At 29.0% G+C, this 14,255-nt stretch overlaps 2 protein-coding genes across 49 annotated transcripts in view; both read left to right on the forward strand.

The window, feature by feature from the left end:
• The window catches only part of LOC143191191 (uncharacterized), a 253,012-nt gene that overhangs the window by 8,015 nt on the left and 230,742 nt on the right, over positions 1 to 14,255 (forward strand). The window contains exons 4-6 of one of the 48 annotated variants that reach the window (XM_076396013.1): positions 10,546 to 10,660; positions 11,475 to 11,693; positions 12,805 to 13,058. The exons of 46 other annotated variants lie outside the window; for them this stretch is intronic. In XM_076396013.1, coding sequence (XP_076252128.1) covers positions 10,546 to 10,660; positions 11,475 to 11,693; positions 12,805 to 12,883 — 413 coding nt within the window. In that variant the 3' untranslated portion in view covers positions 12,884 to 13,058. Of the gene's footprint in view, positions 1 to 4,055; positions 4,180 to 4,236; positions 4,459 to 5,485; positions 5,666 to 10,545; positions 10,661 to 11,474; positions 11,694 to 12,804; positions 13,059 to 14,255 lie in introns of those variants that run through there. One more of the 48 variants, XM_076396011.1, reaches the window with a different exon arrangement.
• Positions 5,895 to 8,175, forward strand: LOC143192008 (uncharacterized). Its single transcript, XM_076397467.1, has 4 exons — positions 5,895 to 5,943; positions 6,328 to 6,550; positions 7,150 to 7,365; positions 7,870 to 8,175. Exons 1-4 carry the CDS (start codon positions 5,895 to 5,897, stop codon positions 7,964 to 7,966), a joined length of 585 nt encoding a protein of 194 aa, XP_076253582.1. The 3' UTR covers positions 7,967 to 8,175.

Here is a 14,255-nt window from a genome sequence, read left to right on the forward strand (position 1 = left end):
ACTTTTTTAACGGCGCTGAAAAGTGCGGTGCGCACTATGGAGACAGCTACAATGAAAAAGGTTTACGAGACTGTTGCAGAAAAGTAAGTACAGGTGGAAAAAACAGATGATGTATATAATGGGTTAGGGAAAAAGTATTACCCCTTTTTTCATATTTTTCAAGGTTATTTTAATCTATTCTTATAAATTTGAAACAAAACTGTAATATTTTGGTAAATCCATTGTTCCGCCGAACTTTCTGGCTTCACTTAAAAGAGACGGACAAATGGTAACCAAATGAGATCCGTACTAAACGGTGGATGGATAAAAATTTCCTAGCCAATATACTAATTTTGTTCTCAAACATTTTTGTGGTCTAGTATTGTTTCGATGTGAGACAATGCTCTTGTTATTGATCAATTCTGGCCGCTTTTTTAATGGCCCATTTTTCAAACCTATTGTCGGTAAAATGTGTGATTAATAATTTGCTAAGATTCGAGCAGCTCATGATCATTTCCTTGCCGATTCCTTTAAGTATTTAGCATCACGTTACTATAGTACTTCAGTTCTCAAAACTCATGGCCATTCATGAATGGAAACATCAGTTTGCTCATGTGGAACTTAAGTATCGAGTTTCATTTGATATCGTCTTATGTAGAACATTCGAAATTGTTTTATGGTCGACGGTTTCTTCGGTAACAAAGCGAATGGCGTAAGATCGAATATGCATTAAATTTTTCAATGAGTCGTCGCTGTCCAGTGTGAGGTTTGTCATTAGCGGTGAAGTTTTCGAAGCGAAAGGAAAGTAAATTAATTATGGCGCAATTCTCCACTTAAAGACCACACGCTTTTCCATTAGTGTTCTCTCTTCGGAAGCAAAATATGTCGAAAATGACCTTGTGGTAGTCAGTTTTCAAATCGCTTTAACTTTTATCCAAGTAATATGATTTTTTGGAAAACATTTTTTTAAATTAAATGTTTTGGAATTGAAATTGAACTTTTTCCCCAACCTTATGTTCCGTATCGTTGTGTAATATGGAAGGATTCATAATAATATTATTAATAAATTATGAACTTTTTTCCTGTGAATTGATTTATTGTCATAAAGTTGCAATAATTATTTAGTTAAAACTTTTTTTATCAGTTAATTAGTAGCAATAAATTAAATAAATATTCTTCAAACATGTGTGATCGGGTAAAAATTACCTTATGAAAATCAAGTAGTTAATTATTTTTATTATTGTTTGTTTTACGTTGTATAAATTGAACAGAATAGGATAGTGGCAAATATGTAAAACTTCTGGTTATAATATGAAGAATCAATACAGTCCTGTGTGCTTTCGATTCTGCGCATTTGGTTTTATATGCATTATAAAATGAGGTTGCAGCCATGAAGAAATATGTTTTTATTTTCAGTTTTCCTGTAAGCGCTATGGAAATTTCATTTCCCTCCATTAAATCGACTCTTCATAGATGGAGGAAGGATCCCAAATTATAACTTATTAAAATAAATGTATTTTTTACAGATCAGTAGGTTTTATTCTTTATCGTATAAATGGACAATTAATTTAAGAATTCATTTGTAGGAGTAATTTATTTGTAAGTCCAGTTTTAATATTGCTGAATAATCTTTTGATTGGTGGCATGAAGACAATAAAATGATTTATTTTTACTTTAGTTACTGAACGAAAAATAATTTTCCCATTCCAACTGTTATTTGGTAGTCAAGTTAATTATTATATAAATATTTTCTTTAGTTTGAACCAAATAACGTTTCTGTAAAACAATTGGCGGCATTGTTAGCAGCATTAATATGTTAGATCGTACGTTGCATCATTTTGTTGAAACCATTAAGTCTGAATTATCTAATACAAAAAACAGCATGTATCTGCAATGATACTCGTTTAATATTTCAAAAAAATCCACTATTCTAATTAACAAAATTTAATAATGTCCGATTAGCAAAGACCCAAATCTGTCATTTGCGTTGCAAGATGATGAGCTTGTAATATACTTCAACAAAGAGCAAAGAATATTATTTCATTGTTTCCGAGATTTGTTAGAGTTAAAGCTCTGCCTCCAATTTCACTGGTAGGTGTGATTATACTAGCTAACGTCAGGTGCATATTACCGTTCAAAACTAAACTCGTTGTAGATTATCTAACATTATATTAGAGAATAATTTGTGTATATTATCAATGTTGTCCTCATTGTTAGATTCATATGTAAAATTAATGAGTGAACAACCAAATGAATTCGTTATAATTAGAAATTGAAGGTCTGATTTGGGTTTTTTGGTTTAAAAGATTTGAAAAAATATGATTTAGTTTGTAAATAGATCATACGTTTTATATTTATTTCAAGATTATGTTTCAAAATAAATGCCAAGCATTCGTTCTTGATTTCTTTTTGCTATTTTGACTGGTGAACATTCAGTTGCAGTAGTTAATGATTACTATAGTAGATTTCATAATTTGTATTTCTGTGCAATAATAAGTATTTCTAAAAATGGAGGAAAATTATCCTTTGTGTTTATTAAACATTATCGTTTTATGTCAAAATTGTATTGTGAATCTATTTGAATTCGTTAGATGACACAAATATATCAAAAGAAGGTCCATATTTAAACTTATAGAACCACTGAATATATATAGAACTATATACTTATAGAACCACCAATGATCAATCAAAAGGGTTACCATGTTAAGGAAGGAGTCTTAATATTTTTTTATGGAATGGGGTTGTAATGTGTATGGGTGTTGAATATATCTGATTAATGATGTTGAATAATGTTTTTAAATTGGTTCTGCTGTATCTACATAATTTTATGAAATAGGATTTGGTGGCCTCCCACTCTATTTATTCGATCGGGTGTAATCGATATTTATTTTTTTTTATAAAGGGGAGAGCATACATTTTATAGAGACCGATAGCTTCTTAATTAATACGCTATTGTTGCCGCTGCGAACATTTTTCACAAACTTTCACGGTCGCTGTCGCAGCCGTTCCTTCGGCAGTGTTGACCTTTTATTCTTCAAAATCTATTTCTTCTTAATTGTTGATGCTGAACGTAGCATTCTTCAGTCAAAAGTGCCAATAAACTCTTCACTCAATAAATGTCTTTGGATCTGTTCTTCGATTATATTTTTGTTGCTGTGCCCTAATCAGATAACTTTGTTTATAATACAATCTCGAATCGAAATATCCAAAATTATTTTAAGCTCTATTATTATTATTACTATTATTTTATAGCCTTGGTACTGCCAGTCTTCCATTTTTGAAATCGTTTTCTTCTTAATCTTAATTTATGTCTTTTCTATTAGGTACTGTTCGTAGGATCCTTCACCCATATACTAGAGGGTTGCGCAAAAGTCTGAAAAAATCTTTCGATAAATATGTCATTGGATTTGCCCTTCGAATGTTTTTTTCGTACTCTAATTGAATAATTTTATTATTTTTATATGATCTAGGAGGGAATCACGATTAAACGATTAATAGTATCCAGAGCTAGCAGCCGTATAAAAATTATATTGCTAAAATATTATATTGCATATTGAATAGAATATTCGTGGAAATATTGGAGAATTTTTAATCTTGTGCTGAGCACATTGTACCAATACTACAAGAAGCGAACTAATATTATTAAATAGGGATTATTTAATTTTTTAAATTAATTATTTTTCCATTTTTTTTGTGATATAAAATAAATATTTTTTTCTTTTTATTGTCTATTAAGAACATTTTGTTTATTGTTTCATCATCTTGGTATTAATTAGAATATTTTATAACTAATGTGAACTATAAACAAGAATTAACAAAGGACATACATTTAGTTTTAGTATTTATATATTATAATGTAATGCAGTATTATACAACAGCAGTGTTTGATGTATCCACATTGCTTCTTAGACGTAAAATTGTAGGAAATTACCTTGAAAACTGTTGTTTTTAGTCTAAACTGGTTAGTTACCACTATTAATCTAATAAAAATAAGAAGAAAAATGCTTTTCTTTACTTTCCAAATTAGCTTTTCCAAAAAGTTCTTGTAATTTGACATTTATGAATCTAAATTTTAGTCATGACGAAAAGGCATAATCCTTACGCATACAAAAGGCCCAATATACCCCTGAAGCGATTGGGTATTATTGATTTAGGTGATGGACACCTGTACAGAAACTGTAAAAAACTATCAGACAAAATGTGAGTAGGAAGTTTCAAAATGCTTGATTTCATTAAACTCGAACTGTATTTTTGAAGGTATTTGAAATGTTCTATGTTCAAAGAGGTTAACTGTAAAGCTTCTTACGTAGCTTATCTGGATAATGATGGACACCCCTATCAGTATAAATGTGTAGTAAACCATAATCATCCGTCTAATGAGTTTACGTTACAATCCGTTCGGTTCTTGAAGGCACTTCAAGAAGCTGTAAAAACTTTGCCGGGGTCCACGAAAAATATATTTGATTGTGTTATCAGTTCGTAAGTATTTCAATAAAAATGTTTTTAAAACTTATGTTATAGAGTTCTAAAATTTACAATAAAAAATACGAATAATTGTTTTCTATAAAATAGTATATCGTAAATATTTCAAATAATCAAAGATATATTTTATTACAAAGTAATATCAAACATATTGTAATGAAGAAGATAATAATATAATAATATAGTGATTTTACATGGATTTTAAGAAAATAAAAAAGCACCTCCATGTTTTCTCTTTGGTTGTTTTTGTTAATTACTGCCTATGCTACTTGTAGTATTCTGTGCGCTTATGTACAGTTATCTGGATGCATAAAATATTTACATCGTATTTCATGAAATAATTACTGTTACTATACGTGCTGATGTATGAACATGCACTTTGTCCATTTTGTTTATATTACTATCTTAATATTGCCATCATAATATTGTGTTTGTAATAGCAAATTTAACTCAAATTGTTAATGGTTTTTTTATAAAAGAATTATAAAACAGGTTAAGAATATATGGAATAATTACTGATAATATTCGGCTAACTGACTGGCGGCTTCTAGCAAAATTATTCGAGAAATTAGGTTTATAGATACATAACGAGAATGACGTTCATGGTATTAAAATGTACACTTTAGTTATAACTTTACTTATTAGTAACAATACTGCCTCGGAATTTTAATCAAACTAGAGTTTTGTCGTTATTAATATAATAATAAGAATCTAATCACTTCAATATCGCTGATATATAACATCTATGATTATCTGACATCAATATGGATATAGATATCGCACATCTTGCAGAAATAGTGAGCTAGCACTTACATACGTGGAGAGGTTGCATGGTTTGAGTGGCTCTCTTTAAGTTCAGTATTATATATCGAACACATAAAAATGTTTTTTTTTCAATCAATTCGTATATACTGCTTAAATTAAGTTTGTTTAGGCTTCACGATTCAGTTTCAATCCAAAATTGTAATATTAAAAAATTACAGTATTTAAATAAATCAAATCATTACAAGAACTTATTTTTGAGGTACCCGGAAATAAAAGAAGTTTACACTTACAATAATGTAGTTGGTAGGATGCACCATTGGCTGAAAAAATATAACGTACATGGGAAAAGCCGTAGACCTCAAGCAAGGGTCAACTCTCTTCAAGAGAAATAATATATGTGATATTCTGTTAATAATAAAACGGTTTACAGGTTTAATAATTGTTTTTTTTGCATTCATTTAGATTCGTATGTTATTGTGTTGGATATCTTATTTTAAGTTTCTCTGTGGAATCTGAGCTAAGGTAATAAAGGAAAAGCCGCTGTAATTACTCTCCTTCTATTAGCATCACTAAATGCTAGTCTAGTAAATTATAATGCTTTTTTGTTTTTTTTGTTTTGTTTATTAACATAGTGCTTGTTTTAGGTAAAACAAGAGCATCGACCTATTATGGCGGTTATACTTACGGCATGTATAGTGGCGCATCAAGTCCTAAAATGTAAGATATAAAATCACAAAAAGTTTAAACAAACAAATATTAACAGTTCACATTTAGTTATCGTGATTAATGCAAAAGTATAACGCCAAGGATGTTTATCAAATGATCGTTTTGCATATAGTCCTTATAGCTTTAGTACTTTCGAGGCTGTCCAAGGTACGACTTGACGCTTAAATTGAAATATATAACACGTTTATTCATATTGATTCCGGTGTTTTAGAAGCATCTTGCCATGGTTGGAATTTTTATATAATGCAGTGCTGAACAACAACAATTGACATCGTTAATCCTGCTATTTTTCATGCTTATATATACTAAAATGGTTTAACAAATGTTCATGTTAATCATTTAATGAAATTGTAGTATTACCGAAGCGTGTGTGAGTGCGAAGTTTTTTTGTCAAGGCTTCTAGCATTATTTATCATATAGTTCGGACTGCAGAGCGGTTTGGTTTGAGAATTAATGAAGGAAAGACTAAAGTATCATCAACTGACAGATCGCCAGCTGTTGCACATTTTAACGGGATCCAGTTAGAGAAAGTACAGGGGAAGAAAGTGGCATCTGCTGCTGAAGTAATAAGCCGAATAGACCAACATTCTCTAATATGGTGGGTGAAGGAAAAAGTGAATCCTTCTTCTGTATGATTTCGATCAGGTTCATAGAAAGTGATCTAACAAATAGGACACTAATATTGCCTGATATTAGAAGAGCTGTGACTGATCGCGAGCGAGATCAGATGATAATTATTGCGAGATTTAATGAAGAATATTCACGATCAACAGCCGTGTATTTGTTCAAGTTATGATGCATCATTTCATTCAGAAAGATGATAGGCATATAATACACTACATTACAAGTTTTTAACTTTTTGCATTATATATTTCCATAATTTTTTAAACATATTTCCATATGTTTTAAACATATTTCCATAATTTTTTTTTCATTAACTAATATAATAGCTAAAAATTTCTTACCAACATTTCTTCAAAAACTAAATTTCATAACCAAAACGTTTACTTATTTTTCGCATAAATATTTGTTATGTTGTTTGCCACAATCGAACTTGATGTTTTCACATGCGCTTAACTTTTTATTTCTCTTTTCGTGTGTTTTTAAAATGGGCGAGTTCTTTTGCATTAATTCCAAATACTAAAATACACATTTGTAATTAATATCGATATATAACAGGTGGTATATTATTTTTAGTTATTTCCGTTGTTCTGGATTTCGTAGTACCGGTTGCCGAGGAAAGGGTTATATTTTACGGGGACAGGGCATCGAGAGTTTCGTGCTCTTGAGCGAGCACAGTCATCCTCCGAACTTTTTAATGGAGAAACGATCAGAAATTGCTAAAACTTTGAAGGAATTTGCCGCTACTATACCAGGAAAGCCAATCGATGTTTACAACAGCGTTGTATCAATGTAAGATTTTTTAATATTTGCCTTAACATAGGCAAAATTTTTTCAGTAATCTTTATTTTACTCTGTTGCTGTATTTACTTGGAATTAATTTTGGACAATTTACAATAGGTGATAGGTAAATTACGGTACATTGTAAAATTTTGTCATTAGAATTGAGTCGAGTCTTGAAAGAAAGTGATTTTGCAACATGACATGACATGACATTGAATACATGTTGCAAGGTTTGGCAGAATCCTACTTACTACTATTTACTACTATCCAGTAAACTTTCTAGTTATTTATCAGTATCATTTATAGTCTATTACTCATTTATACTCTGCAATTCTTGACACTTTCAGCTTTATGGAAAAGCTTCAAAATTAATTCACAGTAAAACCTTATCACGGCATACAAACCTTATCATTATAGAATCAAGTTTTTAAAAGTTTCGTTTTTAAAAATAAGTTTTTTCAGAGATGTGCTTAAAAATGGTATTTAAAGGAATTATTCTATGGTCTGTTGTAGATATCCAGAAATTGAGCAATTGTGGCCCTTTTCACGGGCGGTTCGAACTATTAATAGAATTAGACAAAAAACTGGTTTTATGAGGACTACGCCATAACCACGTCAGATATCGTATTTTCTATACATTTTAATCTTGTTCATGATTGCATTATGTTTTAATAATAAATTTAATTTTTTTTGGATGTATACATTTTTACACTTACAATTTGTCCATATAGATAAAAGAATGTGATGTTCTTAATTATTTTCATGTTTCAAATGACATATGGTGTAATTATATTAATGAATTAAAATTATTATATTGTATTTTTTGTTATTTTATTAACCATACATATAGATTTATAATGAAATAAATAATATTTATAACACAATGGAATAAAGTAATATAGATTATTTAAAGGTTTTAATATTTATTTTGAATTAGATCAGTATCAGTATTAATCCATGTAAATATACAAATTGCATAGGCAGTGAGTAAACAACGTAACTGTCCTATAGCGAGAGTTATTGGACATTGCTTCCTACGTAATTTTGAAGGTTTGTGGTATTCAATGGAATTTCATGTGAGTACTTTCTGGATTACACCGACGGAAAAATGCAATTTAATTGGAACTTTTATCATTCATCATGTGTGAATTCATTTATCATTTATGTTGTGATGTTAATTTCCATTAATAGGTCTTGTTAATCCGTCCTTCTGTTGTCCTTTTTATAATATTTTTTCTTCAAACGCAATTTCAACTTTTTGCACTTTCCTTTGAGAAAAATTGTCCCATAAAGCGGATATTTTCTTTACGAATTTTTGGACGCAGGTGGTAAAAAAAGGTTACAATAATAATCTTTTTCTTATGTATAGTGAAATGTTAAAATTACATATAATGTTTAGTCTAATTCTTGACTAATGCGAACTTTTTGAATGATATATTAGTATTGGCCAAAAAATGTGTTTTCCTCAAGTCTATGCCTGCTTATCAAGTGATTACTATGGGATATTGATTACTCAGCTCACAGTTAGAGTAATAGAATATCCTTTGAAAAGTTTAATTAAATGTATTAAATTTGCCTTTAATTATATAATTAAAATTAAGTTAAAGTGTTAAATTATTAAATATGCATAGGGAGTGTTAAGTTTAATAGCGTTATTTTTTTGTGAGTAGACTAACATTCCTCCTATATCTTTTGGCAGTACCTGAAATGCTCTGTCTGGAATAACTTTAATTTCTCTTAAGACCTGGTAGGTTTATTTTCTCATAACAAATAATTAGCCATTATTTACTAGAATGATGAAATTAAAAAAAGTTATCAATAGTTATTCAAGATAATTATATATTTGCTTTAATAAAATTGATTTTAGTGTAAAATTTTAGGGATGATTTATTTTACATCATGTCGGATAAATCTCATAATTATTATAAATGGCTATGAGTACAACTTACTGGTCAGACGCAGGAATAAAGCCAGTAATTGGTGTTGTACCCAAGACAATCATCGTCGCTACAAAGTTCATTTAATGGCCAATGGTAATCTGGTTCAAATTAAAGATTGTACACACAATCATGAGAAAACGCTCATCAATATCAAGAATTGCGATCGCATTCCGTCATTCTAGAATATACTTAGAAGTTTCATAAATTATGCTCAGCCGTTTTACAGTGCTATTTCAGTATTATAAATATTTGTTTAGTAGTTTTTATATAGTATTCAACATTATTAAAATAAAACAGAAATATTATTAAAGCCAAAAAAGATATGTGTTAAAAAAAAGGAAAGGTTTCCATGCATAATTTTCAAAACTATATACTTAGGTTATAAACTGTTTTGGCCATTTGGACATGAAATATTGCTAGAAAAGTTTTAGTTTACAAAATAATATTTTTTTATTCAAAATAACTTAGTAGACATAAAGACATTGTAAAAATAATTGAACTAAAAGAAGGAATTGTACTGCCAATTCTATTTGCCGGACTTAGTTCATTGTGTTTTTCCCTGTTTTATCACAGCAATATTCCACTTTAAGGATGGATAGGAGGTCACTGGAACAAGTGAAACACATTTCAAATAATAAAATTCCGTTTTCTCTTGTGATGATAAAACTTTTTGAACAGTCCTAAATACAGATTGAAATTAAAATTAGACTATATATTCCAACTATTTTGTAATTTTGTAGCAGCTGAATTAAATCAGCTAATAGTATATTTAAGTATATTAAGCTAAAAGTATATTTAAACTAATGTTCCCAATCAGGATCAACGCAGCACTGAAGAAATTATAACCTAGTGACGGTCACATACGTAATACCTTCACTGTTAATTATTCAGACTATATATATATATGTATATATATATATATATATATATATATATATATATATATATATATATATATATATATATATATATATATATATATATATATATATATATATATATATAATATCCTATTGATATGATTAAAATTGTGTTTAGAATTCATAATGATGTATTATTAATAGTTTATTAATATGAAAATGACATATTTTACCAAGCTATCAAATGAACGACGAATAAAATATTTTGAGTAAAACTAGTGAAGTTTTATTTTTATCATCGAGCTTGTATTCAAAATATGTTCATAAACGCTGCTTATTTTATGCCTCCAGGTGATCATGTGAGCGTTAAATAAGTTTTATTTTTTTAGCTAACAAACCTGATCATTTTATCCACAAAATCAAACGTAAAGCCAACATGCCTCGTTATATCGTCGACGGATTTGTGTTCCATGTAAATATCATGAAAGGAAATCCACCTATGATGTAAGACTCTTTAAATTATTAATAAATAATATAGTCTATTAGCTTTGAGATAATTCATTCTATTTTAAAATATTTCTCATATTCATTTTATTTAAACACATAATCATCATCTTTATTAACTGTTTAGCTGATAATAAAATGGTATTATTTATAAATTATTTATATTACTGCACTTGAAAACGATCTTTAATAAGTTCTCGTTGGTTTTTTTTGTGAGAGGTTATGTTGCTGTTTCTTTTCCATGTTTCCGGACGTCTTTTTGAGGGCCTGCAGGAATTTATCTATTTTTATAGAACAAGGCAGATGTTATTCTTCGAAACAATTATTATTAAATTTGTGATCGTATTTTATCCGATTTCTAATCTCCACATCGACACATAACACTTTTTAGATTTTTTTAACTAGATTGTTACACAAATCTGTGGTGAAAAATTTATTTTTGTTAAACGTTTGTTATATTTTCGTAACATTTAGGTATCCCTGTGTTACTTGTTGGTATATGCTTTAATCACTATAAACTTGAGTTTTGATTTAAAAAATAGCGGGAACTTATTCAAGAACCCAATATTATTACTAAATCCCTTTAAATTGATTTTGAAATTCTTGTAGATGCAATTATTTTCTTAATGTCCTCTATTAAAAAATAGGAACTTTGTTAAAATTATTAGTGTAATAATATGAAACAGTGTTATAACTGATCTGAGAAATATGAAAATTTGAGATTGTTTTATCGAGAGCCATTTTATCTATCGAAAATGTCATTGAGAATGAATTAATTGATAATTGTAATAACAATGAAACTGCGTGTTTTTAGTTACTTGCGTTGCCTCGAATATAAACGGTTGGGATGCCACGCGCGAGCTGTCATTCCGTATGATGGATCTATTCAGGATATTAAGGTTAACAAACCTCATAACCATCCACCAGATTTTGCGGCCGAGGAAAAGATTATATTTATGAGAGAATTGAAGGAAGTTATGTTGAAAAATCCGCAAATATCCAGCAGAACAGTTTACCAAACGCTTGCCGAAATGTAAGTAAATAACAACTCATTTTTTAATTATGTGTGTTGTTTAATTTTGTAGTATTTCTATATATTTATTATCAGTCCTATTAATTATGTTTAAAGTACATATTTTAAGTGTCAATCAACAGTATCGAGTACATTTGTAACCAACTTCATGTTGAAGTTCCACTAATAGGGTTCACTTATCGGTATGTGTCATTTCGTCCAAGTATGAACAAAACAATTGTTCAATGTATTGAAAATATCTGAATTTGTACCGAATAAATTGAATTTGCGGGAGATTTACATTTTTTATCTTCCTTTTTAAATTTAAAAAATAATGCAACTGATGGTCACCAAATGCTATGTGAGTTTATGGCAACGCCCCATCGATTTTAACATACCAATCAGTATTGAAACATCAAACCAGTGTTTCAACATTTAAAAAATGTAATTTTGACAGCGAAGATAAAAAGCGACAGCCAAAAATTTTAAGACGTGGATTTGAAGGCATTACTCGATGAAACCATTAATGAGTATCACTATGGACTACAATTGACGTGCTTAATCTAGGCATTGCGCAAAAGCGGTCGGAATTCGAGAAAAGGCACAATAGTGTTATTTTTCAGTATAACATTCGACTACATGTTCATCATTCTTTCGAGATGGAATCAATAAATTACCAGAGAGATAAGAAAATGTAGCGGCTATCAATGAACAGTACTAGAATAAAATTCATTGTATCGATTTTTCACAGTAAAGCTTCACTTTAAAAACATCTTTTAAAACTACATATAAATTGATATTGAACAGAAAAAAGGCAGTTTATTAATTTTTTTTTAATTAAAATTTTCTTTGAAAATTGGTCCTCTTACTGTACTTCTAATGTTATTAATTTTTCACTAGTAGAAATCAACTGATGGTCCTAGGTTATAGATAATTTAAAAAGGAGTTTATTTGTTATAAAAAATATCTATTTTTCATTAAATGTCCTAGTAAGATTAAGTACCATTCTAATTTTGCTGTAATATTAATTAAATGTGTTATTATAATAATAATAATAAATATTCATTATTTAGTTATTAATCAATACACAAATTTTAACAAAAATATTATTTGGACTAATTTTTCTTTCTAGGTATCCTAATGCTGCGAAAGAAACACCCTTTGAATTAATTAGACATAAGATGAATCGTTGGAAAAGAGAGCAAGAATAAGCCAAAGTATCTTCAACCGTTTCCTTTTTAATGTGATTAGTTTTATTTTAAGTATTAATGCCTGCCTAGCTGCATAGGTAAGTTTTACAGGAAAATGAAGAAATTTGAATTTGTTGTGATTTGACTGTTTTCTTTGTGAGAAACCGTAAATGTATAATAAAACTGTTTCATAAAATACTGTATTCTTTTCTTTTACTTCCACTTTACGTGTATAGAGAGAATATAAAACTATTATTCTGGTATCTCAAGGATTTAATGAAAAAAAAATATAGAGTAGTGTATGAAATAAAATGTACTCCTGTTTTTTTGAATGTTTTCTTTGTGCGTGACTTTGTCCTGACCTATGGGATCAGCTTTTTTGTTTCTAATTCATCTCGAAACAAGGCTTTTTAAAGATCGCCCGAAAATTAAATTTTATTATAATTTTATTAACATAATTTTGTGATTCATTTCAATGAATGCTAATGAAAGATGCATCATTTCTTAGTTGTTTAATGCTGTTTTAGGTAGCACAATATCACGAGCTTGAATTCATGGCTAATATAACCTTTTCCCCCTATACTACACTAGTGAAATCAATAGACTGTTATGTAGAAATCACAGGATTTGCTTATAATCTCGCAAATGCAAAGCAGCGTTTGGCGTTTTTAATCGGCACTGAAATTTAAATGTGAAACAAAATTAAATTGCCTGAACTTAGGGATTGATCTGCTTACGTTTTAGTATAAAATTGTGACAGATTTCATCGGCGATTCGTGAAGTGTAGATCGCTTTGTAAAATATTGTGACGCTAGGGGAATAATTATTCTTGGAATCACTCACTACATCATCAACATTGTTCAATAGTTCGTAACTAAGAACTTCGGACGATGTGCGGTTTCAAGTATATTTGACACGGATTTGAAATTTAAATAAAAAATAAAATCAAACCAGCTGACAGCTGAGTTCAACCCGGTGTAGTATTCAGTCTGAATCTAAGAACGGAATTGTTTCAATTCACTACTTGTATACAGTAATTGCAATGTCTTGCAATAAATCAATGCAATGTTCATATTCATACCAAATTGAATTGTAATGATTATTATCATTATTAGACTTATATTGTCTTCTAGAGCTTTGTGGCCCATGTGTAAATTTAATATTTGTTTTGAGCTTTGTTATTTTATACGAGCATAATAACTAAAAAGAAAATTTTAAAATCTATGTTATTTTAGTTCATTTATTTTCTTATTAATATGAACGTCTTCAGGACGCTCGCTCGAACGCTTTTCGGTCTCTTAATTGTCTTAAATTGTATTAAGTAATACATTTTATTAATTGAGTAGTGTAAATTAAATTTTTTTTCTCACTTAAAATCGTTTATTTTTGTTTA

This window comes from Rhynchophorus ferrugineus, unplaced genomic scaffold, assembly GCF_030347505.1.
Source record: "Rhynchophorus ferrugineus isolate W39M unplaced genomic scaffold, kcgeb_rfMv2 rfM2, whole genome shotgun sequence".
Classification (NCBI taxonomy): Eukaryota; Metazoa; Arthropoda; class Insecta; order Coleoptera; family Curculionidae; genus Rhynchophorus; species Rhynchophorus ferrugineus.